Below are 19,820 nucleotides of genomic sequence, written 5' to 3'. Positions count from 1 at the left end.
GAGTCTCAGTGCAGCACCATCATTATTTCCCACTTATTAATATTTGTACAGTCCAGCCTCACTTTACATGGGGGAACCGTTCTGGACCCACCCACCCCCCACATAAAGCAAAAAGCGGTATGCTCAAGCCCCATTGGATAGAATGGGCCTTGGGCTCGCAGTGTGGTTGTGTGCGCGTGCTGCGTGCGCGTGCAACATTGTTTTTAATGACGGGCAGCTTCAGCGTAAGATGAAAGCCACCTAGAATGAGCCTGTGTATGGCACGGGCTCACTGTATATAGATACAAACATATCCTAATGCAATGGTTGAGTTCATGGAGTGGAAAAGCCAATTCACAGATGGATGCTAATCATTTAAAGACACATGTCACTTCCATATCAGTCTGCAACATTAAAGCTTTTTTGACAAGGTTATGAAACACCAGTGTGATGTATTGCAGGGGTAGGCAACCTGCGGCCCACGAGCAGGATGCAGCCTGGCGAGGCCTTGGGACCGGCCCCAGCCCGGTCCTGCCGCCGATTGCCGCCGGGGCCTTTGGCCTGTCGCACGAGGGGCATGGTGGGGCAATTGTCTATAGAAGCCTCAGAAATATGCATTTATCTTAACATTTCTTTAAAAATCAGCAAATTTTTTCATATGTCCTCCATTTTTTATTTAAAAAGTGTCCTCCATTTGAAAATTTTGTCCTACATTTGTCCTGGTTTATTTATTTATTTAATTAATTTTTAAAAAATTATTTAATTATTATTATTTTTTGCTTCGGCCCCCCCAGTTGTCTGAGGGAACAACCATCCGGCTCCCGGCTCAAAAAGGTTGCCTACCCCTGATGTATTGTTTTGAATGTTGGACGAAGACTCTGGAGACCAGGGTTCAAATCCCTACTCAGCGATGGAAATCTACTGGGTAACCTTGGGCAAGTCACATTCTTTCAGCCACACAGGAAGGCAAAGACCATCCCTGCCCCTTGAACAAATCTTGCCAAGAAAAATTCTGTAACAGGATCGCTGTAAGTGGGAAATGACTTAAAGACACACAACAAAAACAAGGAACATATTCAAAACTGGTCCCAAATACATAGACATAAGCTTCTCCTTTATTTCATATCATATGAAATTAGGATTTTCTCAGAACCTAGAAAATTTTCTCTTTTGGACTATAACTCCCATAATACACTACCCAGAAAGATCTGCCTTTCAAAACTAGTGAATTTGGCAGCCTGGACATTCAGGCAGGAAACTGAACTTTATACATCTTGTCTGGATGCATCAGCCATCACATCACGTAAATCTCAATGAGGTTTATCACACTGGGGCTAATTTCAGCATTAAAGAAAGATTAAAGTGCATTTAAAGCAGGGGTAGGCAACCCTTTTGAGCCAGGGGCCGGGTTGCTGTCCCCCAGACAACTGGGGGGCCAAAGCCAATAAATAAATAAATAAATAAATATTTTAAAAATTAAATAAATAAATAAACCAGGACAAATGTAGGACAAAATTTTCAAATGGAGGGCACTTTTTTAATAAAAAATGGAGGACACACGAAAAAAATTGCTGATTTTTAAAAAAATGTTAAGAGAAATGCATGTTTCTGAGGCTTCTATAGACAATTGCCCCACCATGCCCCTCACGCAAGACGCCAAAGGCCCCGGCGGCAATCGGCGGCAGGACCGGGCTGGGGCCGGTCCCAAGGCCTCGCCGGGCCGCATCCGGCCCGCGGGCCGCAGGTTGCCTACCCCTGATTTTAAAGCATGCCGCAAATAAAGCAAAAATGGGGAGTAACTGAGCAAATGATTATCACACACAATTGCACAAATAAAGTAATATCAGAACTGCATTGTCACTGAAATCCCAAAAGTAAAAAGATGTGCATTAATGCTTCATTGTGACTAATTTAATGATGGGTTTTGTGCAACATCGTGTGAAATCGTTTCATGCAATTATGTGATTTTTCTGGGATATTCACGGGATAAACTCCCAATCTCCTGCGTGTGATAAACTTCAATGAAATATTTCATAGGCAAAGAGAAAAACAGAAATGGGCATCTAAAACGAGCTCAGAGAAGTGATAGGATTCTTGGCCACAGTTAAAAATGCTAACAGGTTTTAAAGAAAATCCGCAAGACCCTAAAGGACCGCCTTACCTTGCGTGTCTGACATGTGAAAGCAACATGAGCAAATTTGCCAAGCGAGTGGTCTGTTGTGGCAAAGGGATCCCGCTCTTTGCAATGACCCACACCAAGGCATCGGTCACAGAGTTGAGCAAGTGGTTCAGCTTCCGGTGACTCTCAGGTTCTTCTGTGGTGGATGACATTGGAAACATGCCTAGCCAAGAAAGAGACCAAAATTACCCATAGTGTTCAGAGTTTATTGAGCAGTTCCTGCTCAGCAGTAGGGAACCAGTGTGCTATTGTGGTTTAAGTACTGAACTAGAATTTTGAGAGACCAGGATTCAAATCCCCGCTCACCCACAGAAACCCATTGTGTGATCTTGGGCAAGTTACACTTTCTCATCATTAGAGGAAGGCGATGACAATTCTGAATAAATCTTGCCAAGAAAACCTTATGATAAAATCACTGTAAATTAGTACTGACTTGGAGATATGTAACAACTGCTTAAAAGAGTAATGTGCACTGAGCTTGTAATACTTATGAAACTGTGTTATACAGCTTGAGTTTCACTTATCTGAAATGCTTGGGAGCAAAAATATTTTGGATTTTTTTTTTTTTTTTTTTGGCATTTTGGAATATTTGCATATACGTAATGAGAAATCTTAGAGATGGGACCCAAGTCTAAACATGAAGTTCATTTATATTTGATATACACTTATAAATATAGTCTGAAGGTATATTATACATAATGTTTTTAATAATTTTCATAGAATCATAGAATAATAGAGTTGGAAGAGACCACAAGGGCCATCCAGTCCAACCACTTGCCATGCAGGAAACCTCAATCAAAGCATCCCTGACAGATGGCCATTCACCCTTGTTTAAAGACCTCCAAAGAGGAGGACCCCACCACACTCCAAGGAAAGAGTTTGTTCCACTGTTGAACAGCACTTACTGTCAGGAAATTCCTCCTAATGTTGAGGTGGAATATCTTTTCCTGCAGCTTGCATCCAGTGTTACAGGTCCTGTTCTCTGGAGCAGCAGAAAACAAGCTAGCTCCCTCTTCAATATGACATCTCTTCAAATATTTAAACAGGGCTATCATATCACCTCTTAACTTTCTCTTCTCGATCTCCAGCTCCCTAAGTCGTTCCTCATAGGACATGGTTTCCAGACCCTTCACTATTTTACTGGCCCTCCTTTGGACGTGCTCCAGTTTCTCCACATCCTTTTTAAATTGTGGGCCCAGAACTGTGCATGAAACAAAATTTATGTACCCATCAGAAAGCAATGGTGTCACTATCTCAGCCACCCATGCGGACAGTTGTGGATTTAAGAGTATTTTTGATTCCAGAATTCCAGATAAGGCATACTGAACCTGTATTAAATCAGACCACTGGTTTATCTCACTCACTACCTTTTACCTCTCAGGTGGACAATTTTAGTGGATAGTGGGACATCTTCCCTGATACTGCAATGGGCTAAGCACCTCATGGTTACAACCCTCCAACAAAATTTGGCTGTGGGCTAACTATGTCTGGGGTCCTATTAGCAACTTAGACATGCATAACTTCCTCCACAGAAGAAATTGGCCATTTGTGTCTGATCCAGAAGATTATGGAAGCTGAGTTGCACAGGCGGTGAATCTACACATTGCAATAATTTCATATTTCATTTTTTGCATATTAGTTTCACAGTGTTCCAGTTGACTAATACACAATTATTATGTAATACCATGAGTGTGATGTTACTCTCTTGATGTACTATTTCCACCTGTATGTGGCCACTGTTGGCAGCTCTCCAATCATGCCCTCCAACTGTCCCACTTTTTCACCTTCTTTTTAAATATCCCTGTTTCTGTCTCCTCTTTCCATGTTCCACTTTTGTTATGAGGTGCTGGAGAAAAGTATTGAGAATACCATGGATGGCCAAGAAGACACAAATGAGTCCTAACACAGTCAAGCCTAAGTTCAGAAACTTCAACTTGTACAAAACATGGCAGCCAGGTTAATTACAGGTACTCGTCGTAACAATCACATAACACCGGTTTTGAAATCCCTTCACTGGCTGCCAATTAGTTTCCGGGCAAGGTACAAGGTGTTGGTGATTACCTTCAAAGCCCTACATGGCTTGGGTCCAGAATACTTAAGAGACCGCCTACTTCCATACTGTCCGTCCCGCACTCTAAGGTCCTCGGGGAAGAATCTACTTCAGCCAATAAAATCTAGGCTAACTTCAGTCACCCAGAGGGCCTTTTCCATCGCAGCTCCGAAGCTATGGAATGACCTGCCGAAGGAGATCCGTGACATTTCTACTCTTACAGCCTTTAAGAAGGCTCTTAAAATGGATCTCTTCCGGCAGGCCTTCCCTACCTAGTTCCTCTCCCCATTTACTGTGACTTACGTCACTCTGTCCACCAATTCTTCTCTTAAATTAATGAGAAGAATTAAATTAAATTTAATTGAAATCATATTCTTGCCTCAAGAAGAAGAGCCCTCCCTCCGCCTCAACTGTCATCATCAGACCTAGGAGGGAGTGAAAAAGACAGTCTCAATTTCCATCAGGCCTACTGTGAATTTACTGTAACTAACGTCGCTCTCTTTTATTTTATTGTATTTTACTTATTTTTTGTATTTTATTTTATTCTCTATATTTTTATTGTTGCAACCCGCCCAGATTCCTTGTGATTGGGCGGGCTATAAATAAATTATTATCTCTGGAAGCCAAGATGACTAAACTGAGGCTGCCGTACTTTGGCCACATCATGAGAAGATGAATCATTAGAAAAGTCAATGATGGTAGGAAAGGAAGAAAGTAGAAAAAAATGACCATATGCCCAATGTTTAGACTCAATGAGGGAGGATATGGGCCTGAATGGGCCTGCAGGACCTGATCAGAGAAGCTGAGGACAGGGGGTTGGAGGTGTCTCATCCATAGGCTTGCCATGAATCAAAGACCACTCAAGGGCAGTTAACAACAAATTTTGGAAGGAAGTGAAGGGTAAATTCCTTATAGTGTAATGTCTGTTTCCCTATTATTAGTGTCTTTATAACAGATTTGTTGTTGCTGTTGTCCACCCTCAAGTCGATATAGTAAGATGAACGTGTGAAGCAAAAAGACATTGTCCTCACTTGCCACTTAAAAATTCTGTCTCAGTTTGTTAAGAACAAATAAAGGGGTGGGGAAAGTGTGGGCTTCATGAGCTTCCAGGCTCCCCACCCCCATTAAAAAAAATGCCTAAGGGACACTGAGTGGCAATTTCACCCTGTTGCCTCCTGCCAGCTTTTTTAGGTCCACAAGAAGCTATTTTCCAACAGGAAATAACCCAGAATTAAGTAAGAATGTAAAAATGGCGCAAAGAAGGTGAAAAACATGGCAAAATGAGGGTGCACTTGGGTGCAGCCTTGAAGGTCAATACCTTCCATTTGTCCTAGTTTGGCAGGGACAGTCCCTATTATTCCTCTTTCATGCCATGGTTTCACTTGCTTTTAAAATGTCCCACTTCTTTCTTCTCCTCCTAGTTTCCCCTTTTGTCCTCATTACTCCAGTTGCTGCAAACTAAGGACTTTATCACATGGGGAAAATAGGGGGATTTAAACAATGATTATCCCGTGAAAATCATGCAATCACGATTAACATTTTTATACATGAATGATTTGTGGATGTTTATGGCCTGTTTATTCCCAGGATAATGACAATTTAATTGTGTGACATCATGTGAAAATGCTAATCACGATTGTGATATTGCACGATTGCACGGGATAATCTATGTTTAAACTCGTGATTTTCCCCATGTGATAAAGTCCATTGTTCCAAGTGCAAAAGTAGTTTGTATTCAATTAACTCAGTAGCAAGGAGAGGAGAGGTGTGTCTTGCCCTTCCCAGTGGAATCAGGCAAAAGCAAACTGCTGCAGTCTCTCCTAGCTTGCATGTTCTTCCAGATTAATAACTTTGGCCAGATTGATATTGCGTGGCTACATTTATGCTAGTTTTCATCTGTGAAATAATGTTGGAGGATATGAAGATCCTGTGGGTGATCTGTTTAGCCCCAGACATTGCCCACCCCAGTCTGGTCAGTTTTTAACTTGTATGTTTGTTTGTTTGTTGTTGTTTGTCCTGTTTTTTAAGTACTGCATTGGATTTAATACTTTTTTAAGGAGGGGAGGGTACCAGGGATTTTATATGTTGTGTATTTTTAACTTTGTTAGCCGCCCTGATTGTTCTCAGAGGGGCAGGATACAAATAAATTTTATTATTATTATTATTATTATTATTATTAGAAGATATGTAGAGTCGTGAAGATATATCATTTTTCTCCTTATCAGCTGAAAATCACAGGAATAGGATAATGGCGGGGGATCTGACAACCTAACTCACTTGTGTTTGTGTGGGCGACCAAGACGGTGATTTAATAAGTCTTGGGTCACATACTATTTTATTAAGTGTCCTTTCAAGTTTTACTTTTAGAAGGTATAAAAATGCAGCACACAGAATGATACATCATGGTGACCTAGGTATTATTTCTGTGTATCAATCAGAAAACCATTATAACAGGAGGAAGGGAAAAAGCACTTTGGATGTTGTTATTCCATTCGCCTTAATGGCTCTTGTGTCCTTTGATATTTCTACCACCACCGCCCAAATTTTTGTCTCAGTAATAAGCACAGCTTGACATGACTGCAGCGCATCTACTCACTGGAATTGAGGAGGATCATCGCCTTGACACAGAGATATTCTTTGTGCTGCAATTTCAGCTCTCGAAGCCTTGAGGTTGTTGCCAAGAGCATGTCAAAGATTTCCAAAATTCCTTCCACACATTTCCCCTCATCCCTAAGGTGGAAACAGTCAGAAGATTATTAGGAATCCAAAATATTATCTTCAAGAAAATATCTTTTCGTGCTCTGATTATCATTTGCTTTTTTGTCTGTATTCATGATTTGGGCTTTTGTGTGTGGGTATTTTAATTGTGTGTAATTTTAATTTTGATAAGAAATCTTAAAACATTCCTTGCAAAATTCTTGGTCTTAAATTTGGATTGCATTCTCCCTTAGAAGGATGTTGAAAAACTGGAGTGTGTCCAAAGAAGGGCAACTAAAATGGTGAAGGGTCTGGAAACCATGTCCTATGAGGAACGACTTAGGGAGCTGGGGATGTTTAGCCTGGAGAAGAGAAGGTTAAGAGGTGATACGATAGCCCTGTTTAAATGCCTGAAGGAATGTCATATTGAGGAGGGAGATGACTTGTTTTCTGCTGCTCCAGAGACTAGGACCCGGAGAAATGGATGAAAGCTCCAAGAAAAATATTGGGAAGACCTTCCCGACAGTAAGGGCTGTTTGACAGTGGAGCACACTCCCTCGGAGTGTAGTGGAATCTCCTTCCTTGGAGGTCTTTAAGCAGAGGCTGGATGGCCATCTGTCAGGGATGCTTTGACTGAGAGTTCCTGCATGGCAGAATGGGGTGGGACTGGATGGCCCTTGGGGTCTCTTCCAACTCTATGATTCTATGATTTTAGAAGAGAATGCAGAGTGCCTTCACTCCTAGCTTTGCAGAGCTGAGGAACCAATGGTTCTCCACATATGAACTACGACTCCCATCATCCCCCTGCCACTGATCATCCCAGTTGGAACTGCTGAGAACAAAATCTTGATAGCCATGGATTCAACAGCCCAGCTCTGCTGCCTTCAGGAGCTTCACAAATATCTCCTGCTTGCTTTTAAAACTTGAGACTTTCTTTCTTGTTACCCCCTTGTCTTTGGAGCTCCCTCTCAGAAAAATGATGTTTCACTAAATCAATTCCTCTATTCCTTGACATGTTTGAAATCCCAGATCTTCCAAGGAAGATCCTCACCCCATCCTAATCAATATATATAATCAATACACATAATGTATAATTGTGTCAGGGAGGCTTTTATACTGGGTGTGTGTTTTAGTTATGCTTTTAACTTTTGTATGTTTATGGGATTTTATACTGTTTTTAGTTAGATGATTTTAAATAGTTTTTTATTTTATTTTACTGTATAACATTTAAATGGTTTTATTTGTGAGCTGCCTTGCATCCCTTTCTGGGAGAAAGGTGGCACAGAAATAAAATAAATACATAATCAAAAGTAATAAATCAAGTAAATCAAATACAAAATGTTATTTGAATGTACTGTATCCTCTTGCAGTAAGGCAGAGGCACATCCTGATCAGTTCCAGTCAGAACCTGGAATTAACCTGTTAAATATAACACTAGAAAAGATCCGAAAATGTAAAGATATACAACTGAGAACAAAAGTTAGACTCGTACAGCCATTGTATTCCCTATCACCATGTATGGATGTGAGAGCTGGGCAGTGAAGAAAGCCAACAAAAAGAAAATCAATTCATTTGAGATGTAATGCTCGAGAAAAGTGCTAAGGATCACATGGACATTCAAAAAACAAACAAATGGTCCTAGAACAGATCAAGCCAGAAATATGAAAGCCACGATGATGAAATTGAGGCTATCATACTTCAGACACATCATGAGAAGGCACGATTCATTGGAGAAAACAATAATGCTAGGAAAGGTGGAGGAAAGTAGAAAGAGAGGAAGGCCATGTGCTAGATGGATGGACTCTGTTAAAGAGGTCATGGGTATGAATGTGCAGGGATTAAGCAGAGCAGTAGTGGACAGGGAGTCTTGGAGATGTTTTACTCACAGGGTCACTATGGGTTGACACCTATTCGACGGCAGTTAACAACAACAAAAATCAGTTTACTAGACCAGAGTTTGCTAGACCTAAGCAGGGCTGTTGAGGACAGAGAGTCTCTCATTTACATGGTCACCATATGTTGAAGCCAACTTGACAGCAACTAACAACAATTGCAAAGTACTGGAACTGGGTAATTGCCTAGACCACTTATACTAACTCAGCTCCTTGCAGTGGATACGCTTATACTGTAGTGGTCACCAATTTCAAAAATTGAGACCTTCAGATACTTCTTATTTTTTACACAGTTGAAAATCCTCCTGCTGTAAAGCCAGCCTTCCACATCCATGCATTCTTTATCCATGGATTTAACCATCCATGGTTTGAAAATGTTAAAAAAACAAAAAAGAAAAAAGCAAACCTTGATGTTGCCATTTTATACAAGGGATACCATTTTACTATGTCATCGTATTTACTAACACTTGAGCATCCATGGATTTTGGTATCCACAGGTGGTCCTGGAACCAAACCCCAGTGGATACCAAGGGCTTTTTCAGGCTATGTGCTGCACTTACAGTGAACAGTGTGATGTAGTGGTTTGAATGTTGGACTAGGACACCAGGAGACCAGGGTTTGAATCTACGTTTGGCCACAAAACCCACTATGAGTGACACTGTGTAAGTCATTCTCTCTCAGCCTCAGAGGAAGGCAAAGATGAATCCCCTCTGAACAAATTCTGCCAAGAAAACTGCATGGTAGGTTTACCTTAGTGTTGCCATAAGTCAGAAATGACTTGTCAGTACACAATAACAGCAAATAACAAACCAACAGACAGAAATAGAGAGTCGCTCAGGCTTCTTACCTGTCAAGCACTAGGTCTGGTGCAAAGATGAGCTTGCCAGGATGATCTATGGATCTCCACATCAGACCCACCATTAGCACTTCCAACCAGCAGCTTTCCAAAAGCCTCACTTGATCATACAGACTGAGCTCTATGAAGCCTTGAAAAACACAAGAGATGGTATCATTACATCAACTTCTCTCTCTCTCTCTCTGTCTCTCTCTCTCTCTCTTTGCATTTTTGAGAATTTCAGGGGCAGTCCTATGTTTCCTCTAAAAAGACAGACATGGAACATATCTAGGTTGAAATATCTAGGGGTGTCTGGATGCTCTGCTGGCATATCCATATAAATAAGCAAATTGACTATGGATTGTTTTCTTTAAAAATAAAATAAAATGAAAGACCATACTTGTTCTGCTGGCACACAAGATAATAATGGGAATCCTGATGGTCTCTTACACTTGGTCACAGAACTGGAGTTGTTCATGTAGGTTCATTGTGTGTGTCAACATTCATGGATGTTCAAGGGGAACACATGGGCATCAGGCTGTATACTGAGTTGCACATTTGGATGTGAATACAGTTGTGCAACCTTGCCACTCAACACCAGGGTTGCACAGCCCAGTCAATACATATGTCTGCATGGAACTCCTATGTCAGATCTTGACCAAAATCTCTCTGCAAGCAATACAGCCAACAACAAAAAAATGCTCCCTTTTACACAGTACCGTGTTTGGCACAGAACTGTTAAAATACTGGCTTATTTTGCACAGCACTTTATTACACAGCACTGTCTTAGGCAGGTACGAAAAACAGACAAAAGTACATCTAGAATGCATTACTATGACACGGGGAAATGCCCTCTACAGACTTAGCATAGGGATGGGAACTCTGCATCCTTCCAGATGTTTTTAGACAACAAATCCCAGCATTTTTCACTATTGTCAATCCTGGATAGAGCTTTTGGAGTTGCAATCCAGCGATATCTGGAGGGCTGCAGGATTCTCACCCTGCCTTGCTAACTTTGCAGGAAGCTGTCCTATATAAGCCCAGTGTTTTGTGCTATCTATATGCTCTTTTAACTGTATGATATGTTTAATTTGTTGTTTATCTTTACTCAATCCAAAGGGAGAGGCAGGTAAGAAAGAACAGCAACAATAACAACAATATGCATGATGAATGTTGCAAGATGCATTAAGCTTCAGTCACAATTGCACAGAGTATGCCTTTAAAATAATAATAATAATAATAATAATAATAATAAAACAAGGCCAGGATCCACAGAGACAGAATGTAATTTTACACTTGCAGAATTGTGTGATGATTGTGCATTAGTGAATTTCAACACTATACAACCAAAGAAATAAAAAATGCTTAATCTGCATGTGCAGTGCACAGTGGCACAACATGCACAATGGCACCTCATGGTCAACTGTGTTTCTGTAGCCTTCAGCAGAATATAGACCTCTGCATCAAATGAAAATACCCAACACCCCCATCCCCTTTCAACCTCTTTACCCAATGAATGAAGAAGGGAGTCAGGCCCTGAAATCTGGGGATCCCATGTGTATAGTGCCGACTTTAAAGAAAAATCAAAAGAAAGGCAGCTCTGGAAGGAAACATTTTTTTATTTTATTTTATTTTATTTTATTTTCATTAGCCCATAACTTTTAATAAAAAAACAACTTAGATGGAAACACGTACATACTAACTACACAAACTAATACATTACACAAAATAATAGTAAAACAAAGGAAAAAGAGGAATGTACAGTCGGCCCGCCACATTTGCTGCCTTGACTTTGGCCAATTTGAGTATTCATGGATTTAAGTAATATGTTCTTTCTAGGAATCTCCAGGTCCTCCAGCATGACTCTATTGTCAACTTCTGCCAAAAGTCAAGCTGGAGGATCTAGAGATTGCAACTTACTAGCTGATAGTTATTGTTATCAAATTACCCTACTTCCTCTAATTATGTCTATAAGATATGTTACTACAAGGAAGGAAACTATTTTTAGCAGAGAACTATCAGGGAAGGGATTAAGCTGCAGGGATGCTTGAGGAATGTGCTTTGTCTGCATTTCTAAGCTATTTTAATCAGTACCTCTTCGATTAATGCACAGATCACAATGCAGGTATTCTCTGATGTCACACTTCTGACTTTCACCATACCTTTCTATAAAAATTGGTATTTTAGGATAAAATATGTTTATATCAGTGAAGTGTATAATAATAATAATAATAATAATAATAATAATAATAATAATAATAAATTTTATTTTTATCCCGCTTTTCCGCGATGATCAAAGCGGCGTACAGATTAAAATTCCAACATAAAAATGCATACATGTCAATAAAAACAATTTAAAAGTATCATGTTAAAAACAATTACACAGCCAGCTGAGTTAAAGATCCAAAAAACATTACAAAATCACTACAAAGTAGGGGGAAGGGCAAAATATCACATCTCATGGGGGGAAAGCTTGGTGAAAGAAAAAGGTCTTAAGGTTCTTTTTGAAAAGATCCAGGGAGGTGGTGGAACGGAGCTCGTTGGGAAGGTTGTTCCACATTTTTGGGGCCGAGATGGAAAAGGCCCTTTGCGAGGTCACCGCATATTGCGCAATTGGGACCCTCAGCAAATTCTTCCCGGCTGACCTGAGTGTGCGGGGCGGATTATATGGGGAGAGGCGGTCCTCCAAGTACCCTGGGCCCAAGCCATTTAGGGCTTTATAGGTAATTACCAACACCTTGTATTGGGCCCGGAAGCGAATAGGCAGCCAATGGAGATCTTTCAGGATAGGTGTTATATGGTCTGCCCTGGAACATCCAGCAACCAATCTCGTAGCCTTGTTCTGCACTAACTGAAGCTTCCGGGTTTGGTACAAGGGTTGCCCCATGTAGAGCCCATTACAGAAATCCAATCGAGAGGTTACCAGAGCGTGTACTATAGTTTCAAGGTCCCTCCGGTCCAGGTAGGGTCGCAGCTGGCGTATCAGCCGAAGCTGGTAGCAAGCGCTTCTGACCGTCGCATCCACTTGAGATGTCAATTGGAGCGACAAGTCCAGAAGCACTCCCAAGCTGCGAACTGAGTCCTTCAGGAGGAGCATGACCCCATTCAGGACAGGTGGACAAATTTCACTACCCCGGCCTGGGGGACCTATCACCAGTACTTCCATTTTCTCTGGATTCAGGCTGAGTTTGTTTTCCCTCATCCAGCCCATTACCGACTCCAAGCAGGCATTTAGAGGAGAGATGCCATCCCTAGTCACTGCATCAGTCGGAGATGATTAGAATGGTTAGAAAAGTATATCTTAGGAGATAAATATGTTCAAGATATAATCTAGAGATGTTTAGGTATCTTGTTGTTGTTAACTGCCTTTGAGTTAATCCCAACTCATGACGGCCCTGTAGATGAGACATGTCCAAGACGCTCTATCCTCCACTGCTCTGCTCAGGTCCTGCAAATTCATACACATGACCTCCTTAACAGAGTCCATCCATCTAGCATGTGACCTTTCTCTTTTTCTATATCCCTTTACGTTCCCTAGCATTATTGTCTTTTCCAATGAATCCTGCCTTCTCATGATGTGGCCAAAGTATGACAGCCTCAATTTAAGTCATTTGCTGCTAGCAAACTGTGTAACAAAGGCTTTGATGGTTTTCCCAGGGAACTGACAAAAGTGATCCACCACTCCAATCCAAAAGTGATTGGATTTGAGGCAATCCCTGGATAGTCGGATAGGATGGTTGAGTAGGAACAAAGCCTGGGGCGAGGTGGAAGGTATGGCCTTTCACTGCTTTGTGATGGGACTCACTTAGGTCCAAAACACACTGTAGAAATAATCCAGTTTGAGATCACTCTAATGGCTTTGTCTCAAAGCTAGGGAATTTGGGGGACTATAGTTTTGTGAGACATTTAGCCTTCTCTGTCAGAGAGCTCAGTTCCCAGGATTCCCTCGCACTGAGCAAGGGCACTTAAAGCAGTCTCAAACTACATTATTTCTGCAGTGTGGTTTGGACCAATGTCTTCATTGCGAGAGGAAATGTGAAGAGCCTGAGGGAGTGTAGGTGATCAGCAAACTCATTCAGTGTTTATTTTAGTACTATCTAGGTCGCCCACAAATTCTTAGGTCAGCCTAGACCCCTTACATTCCTAGTCTCCAAAAGTCATAGGACCTTATCACACGGGGGCTTCTTGAGCGTCAATTCGTATTGGCCAATGCGATTTCACGTCATATCGCATTGGGCATCCACATTTGCGCTCTCTCAATACGCTTTGCCGATCCGATTTCATGTCATATCGTATCATTCATCCACACCTGGGCAGCCTTCTGGATCAGCCAATGCGCATCAGCCAATGCGTATTGACACAAAGCGAGGCCAGTGCGGATTGGAGAACCACACCAGCCGAATAATGTGTGTTCGCCGATGCGCATCGGCAGCTTTGCGCATGCTCTGTGGGGCTCTGAATGGGGCACAACATTTTTAACTTCCAGGGGTGAAGAATGAGGTCACTGTTTAGCGCAGAATATCGCGAGAATTGCTGCCTTTAGCCACTTACGAAAGGGGTATGCTCCATCTGTATATGTGTGTGTGTGTGTGTGTGTGTGTGTGTGTGTATGCACACACATAAATACATACATACATACTTATATATATATATATATATACACATAGTGGTATAGCCAAAAGTGTGATGCCTTTTCTATGTGTAAACACACATTTGTCTGTATGAGAGTTTTTATATATATATATATATGTACTGTGGAGCAGCCGAAAGTGTAATGCTGCATGTATATGCTTGCACACACATCTTTGTGTGTGTGTGTATATCTATATATATATATATATACATACATATACATATACACACACACACACACACACACACACACACATATATATATACACACACACACAAACTGGAGCAGCTGAAAGTGTAATGCTGAGACTTCCGGTTGCGACGTCAAGACGAGTGGAGGCAAGGAGCTTTGCTCTGTCTCCAAGGTCTGTCGTGGGCTTGTTTAAGGCCTCAACTTTTCCATCTACTGGGTGACAGCAGAGTTTCCAAGTTGGGGGAAACTTGGAGCGAGGGTCTGTAGGGGACTCGAGAGACTCCCTCTTTCCGTTTGAAGTGGGGAGCCACTGCGGGCGCTGGAGGGTCTCTGAGAGAGTCGCAAGACAGCCGACGCAACGTGAGCCATCCCTTCTGGGAGCAGTTTTGACAGCAAATCTATTTGTTTTGAAGAAACCCGTGTTTTTTGTTGACCCAAACAGGGGTTTTATATGCATTGTTTGGATCTGGTTGGAAGAGAACTGATAAAGGCCTAAGAGAACTGGTTATTCCGGGAAATGTGGAAGATGGAAAGATAGTTTGGTGTATTTTGGATGAAATAATAGCGCCTTCGCCTTTCCACTTTTTCCCCTCTAGTGACTCTGGACAAATATTTTTTGTGTATCCTTTAACAAGAAAGGCTTTAAGTTTTTGAGCTTCGAGTTTTTTGAGTTTACAGCTGGGTTAATCTACCTTATTAGACTGCATATATCCCCAGCTGTTATACATTAACAAGAAGCCTGTTAAAGAAAGGTAGTAACGGAGGATTTGCACCTGGGAAGTGAAAAGAAAGCAAATCTGCTCAAAGCTTTCCCCTTCTAAGCACTAGACCTCTCGGAACTTTAAGAGTTCAACTAGGAACAGCTACCTTTGAGGCTGCTCAGATTTCTGGTTTTGTTTCTCTGGGACCTTTTATTGTCTGTTTGTTCGTCTCGGAGCTTACTGATGGAAACCAGACAAACGAAAAATAGAAAGGACAATATGAGCTGGACTCATACGAGTAATAGAAGAGATTCTCTGGATTGGTCCAATAAACATCAGGACTTAAGTGCCGTGATCCTGGAGGAGCTACGGGAATTTAAGAAAAAATTTAAAGCGGAGATAAGGGAGGAACAAAAAAATTTAAGAGAAGAGATCAGATCAGATATGCAGTCAGAGATACGTGGATTGGTTAAAAAAAATGACTGTCTGAATAAAGAGTTTCGGGAAATCAGAGAAGAGGTTCAAGCTACGACAAAAAAAACAGAGGAGCTGGACAATAAGATTGAGGAAATTGAGAAGCGTCAAAGTAAAGAAGAAAAAATTCTTTGGATGCAAGAGAAAAAACAGAGAGATAGGGCAATTAAAATTAGAGGTCTCCCAGAAATAGAGGAAGAAAACTTGGAAGAAATAATAATTCCAGCATTAGCAAAATTCCTTGATATACCCACAGACCTGCTGAATACTCAAATTGATAAACTATTCCAGGTTTATTCCAGAACAGCGCAAGAGAGGAGTTTGCCAAGGGATATAGCTGTGTGTTTTAACAATTCAAGGATAAGAGAAAAAATCATACAAAAAATTTTTGCTGAAGGATTGATCATTGAAAATGTGGAATTAGAGATTTATAGAGACCTACCCCTGGGCACGTTAAAACAAAGGCAACAATACAGATTTTTAACATCTTTACTTCAGAGGAAAAACATTAGTTATAGGTGGGGAAATGTGGAGGGAGTTGTGTTCATGTATAGAGAGAGAAGGGTGAAAATAGATTCTATTGGAAAAGCTAAAGACTTTTATAGAAAGATATTACAGAACGAGGAGAATGGGGAGTAAGGAAACATAGATATAAATCCATCTGTAGCAAGTGAAACTGTGACTACCCAAAAAAAAGGACTTGCTGGATTTAGGGGGGAACTTACCGAAAGAAACTCAGAGGGAAGGGCTGATTGCTAATGAGAAGGAGTCAACATTGCAGACTGCTCTGTTAGACTAGAAGAATTTATCGAAGGTGAAGTACATTTGTTTTATTCTATGCTCTTTTCTTTTCTTTATTGTTATTAACTTGCGGTAACAATGATGTCTTTAGCATCTTGGAATGTAGGGGGGTTGAATAAGGAAAAAAAGAGAAAACAAATTTTTCATTTGTTAGAAAAAAGAAGATATGATGTTGTTTGTTTGCAGGAAACCAAGATAAGGACAACAGATTTAAAATATTTAAGAAATCCTAAGTTGGGTAACTGTTTCACATCGTCAATCAATAAGAAAAAGCGGGGATGTATCACCTTTGTTAATAAAAATTGGGAGACTAAGGAAATTAAGTCGGACCCAGATGGCAGGTTCGTAATTGTAGAAATTAATACAGGGAAGGAAGTAATAGTGGTTGTAAATATTTATGGCCCCCTTGAAAAGAAAGAACCTTTTTTTCAAAAACTCAATGAAGAACTGATGCTTTGTGACAAAGGGAAACTAATTATAGCGGAAGACTTCAATGGGGTTTTGAAAGTGAAAAGAGATAGAAAATCGGAAAGGAAATTGAAAGATACCCAGGGGAGAGTACCCCAAAGCTGTTTTGACATGATGTATGAACACGATTTGGAAGACCTATGGTTGCTTAAATATAACGAGAAACCAGGGTTTACATTTTACTCGGAAGTGCACAGGTCTTGGTCTAGGATAGACCTTTTTATGATATCCAAATCCTTACTAGTGAAAGTGAAAAAAATGGAAATTGACCCCAAAACTTTTTCTGACCATAGTCTGATTGATTTGACTGTGGATATTAAGGGCAAGAAAAACCAAACTTGGAGGTTACAAGAGGACATGTTAAAAGAGGAGAGTTTTGTAGAGTTTTTGAAAGAGGAGATTAAATTCTACTTTAAAACAAACGAGACACCGGGGAGCAGTATTGGAACAATCTGGGATGCGAGTAAAGCGGTGGTTAGAGGTTTAATGATTAAAAAGCAAGCAGAGTTAAGAAAGGCCGAAAAGATCAAAGAAAAAAATCTTATGGAGGAATTAGGTAAGAAAGAAAAATTACTAAAACGCCATCCTACAGATAATAAATTATTGAACGAGGTAAAATTGCTGAAAAAGCAGATGCAAAGTAAGATTAACATAGAGATTGAGAGAGATCTTAGACGTAATAAGCTGAAATTCTTTGAGAATGGAAACAAAGTGGGCAGGTGGCTAGCTAAGAAATTGGAAGGTCACAAAGAGAAGAAAAGGATAGCGAAACTGAACGTGGGAGGGAAAACATATACTAAACAAGAAGATATAGTAAATTTGTTTCGAGGTTATTATCAAACATTATATGACCAAGAAAGGGGAAAGACAGCTGGGAAGGACAAAATCAATAGTTATCTAAACCCCAAAATAGTGGAAAAAATATCTCAAGAACATAAAATGAGCCTGGAGGCAAGGATATCTAAACAGGAAATTCTAAAAGCTATATCATCATTAAAGGAAGGGAAAACCCCTGGAGTGGACGGTTTTTCTGCACTATATTATAAGGTATTTAAATCAGAATTATTGGACCCGCTAGTTAAACTATATAACTCTATAGAAAATGAGGGAGTACCACAGACATGGGAACAGACTTGTATAACACTCATCCTGAAAGAAGATAAAGATGGCTCTTGTTTGGCAAATTATCGACCTATCAGCCTTTTAAATGTGGATTATAAAATATATACCATGATTTGGGCTTCAAGACTTAAGGAAATATTAAAAGTAATTATAGGAAAGGATCAGAATGGATTTTTACCGGGGAGGCAAATAAGGGACAATATTAGAACTATCATAAACAGCTTGGAGTATTATCAGATAAATAACGAGAAAAAGTTGGCACTAATAGCATTGGACATGGAAAAAGCGTTCGACAAATTAAGCTGGGATTTTTTATTTGAAGTGTTGGAGAAAAGAGAGCTAGGCACAAAATTCATTACCGCAATGCGTCACATTTATAACAAACAAAGGGCTTTTTTGATCCTGAACCAAGAGAGAACTCCAGAATTTGAAATAAAAAGGTTGCCCTTTATCTCCGCTTCTTTTCATTTTAGCAATTGAGGTTCTGATTAAAAGAATTAACGAAAATAAAAAGATAAAGGGAATAAGGAATAGAGGACATTCGGTAAAGACCAAAGTTTTTGCGGATGATGTTGCAGTAATTTTGGATGACCCGTTGCAGGGGACTGACGCGCTAAAATACGAATTGAGTCTATTCGGGGCATTAGCGGGCTTGATGGTGAATAAAGCAAAAACAGTTATGGTCACCAAGAATCTAACCACAGAGGAAGAAAAACAACCAGAACAGAAATCAGGCTTTAAATTGGAAAGACAAATTAGATATTTGGGGATTAAAATTTCAAAGGATAACCTAAAACTTTTTGAAAATAATTATAGAAGCAAGTGGAAAGAAATTAAAGAGAGTATGTGTAGGTGGAATAGATTAAACCTTTCCCTTTTAGGAAGAATTGCGGTTATAAAAATGGTGATCCTCCCGAAACTTTTGTTCTTATTTTTGAATTTACCCATTATGATAAAGACTAGCCAGTTTAGAGATTGGGAGAAAGAGATGAATAGATTCTTGTGGAGGGGTGCAAAACCTAGAATTAAAAGCTCTATATTAAAAGACCTAAAAGAAAAAGGGGGTTATGCACTCCCTGACCTGCAGGTATATTTTTGGGCATGCAGCGTAATGTGGCTTCAGAACTGGGTGAAACTGGATAATGAGGAAATACTAAGTATGGAAGGCGTGCAACTTAGATATGGGTGGCATGCGTTCTTAAGTTATAACCAGCTGGAAAAGAACAAGGATTTCAACAATCATCCTATTAGAAAATCCCTATTACAGTCGTGGGTAAAATTGAAAAAGCTATTTTATTTTAAAATTCCTATTTGGACCTCTACCCAGGAGGCTTTTTTTGGCAGGTGGCTAACAAAGGAAAAGAACAGATGCCTAACTTACCAAGATTGCTTAAAGAAAAGTCAACAAGGAACTTGGACTCTAAAATCCAGGGAGGAATTAAATAATGAGGGGTTTGAGCTTAACTGGTTCAACTACTATCAGATTAATAATAAGTTTTCAGAAGACATTAGAACGATAGGAATAGAAGACCAGCGTAATGAATTAGATGAAATAATTTGGCAGCCCGATAAGAAAAAAATTTCTAAACTGTATAAGTTATTAATAGATCGTAAATTGGAACAAGAAACAATAAAAGATTATATGAGTAGATGGGCACAAGATCTAGGAAAGACTATCAACTTAAACGAATGGCAGAATGCCTGGAGAAAAACACAAGAGTTTACAATAGCTCAAGAACCTAAAGAAAACTTATTAAAAATAATGAACAGATGGTACTATACACCCTGGAGAATTAA

At 40.1% G+C, this 19,820-nt stretch overlaps 1 protein-coding gene across 1 annotated transcript in view; it reads right to left on the bottom strand.

The window, feature by feature from the left end:
• The window catches only part of ESR2 (estrogen receptor 2), a 70,478-nt gene that overhangs the window by 13,439 nt on the left and 37,219 nt on the right, over positions 1-19,820 (bottom strand). The window contains exons 5-7 of the mRNA XM_089523625.1: positions 9,645-9,783; positions 6,805-6,938; positions 2,141-2,321 (exon numbers count right to left, since the gene is read on the bottom strand). Of these exons, the coding sequence (XP_089379751.1) occupies positions 2,141-2,321; positions 6,805-6,938; positions 9,645-9,783 (454 nt within the window). The remainder of the gene's footprint in view (positions 1-2,140; positions 2,322-6,804; positions 6,939-9,644; positions 9,784-19,820) is intronic.

The sequence above is a fragment of the Sceloporus occidentalis genome, unplaced genomic scaffold (assembly GCF_023333645.1).
Source record: "Sceloporus occidentalis isolate IW3139 unplaced genomic scaffold, rSceOcc1.0.p SCAF_4, whole genome shotgun sequence".
NCBI lineage: Eukaryota > Metazoa > Chordata > Lepidosauria > Squamata > Phrynosomatidae > Sceloporus > Sceloporus occidentalis.
The sequence above is the reverse complement of the archived record's forward strand: the minus strand, read 5'-3'. Positions and strand labels throughout refer to the sequence as shown.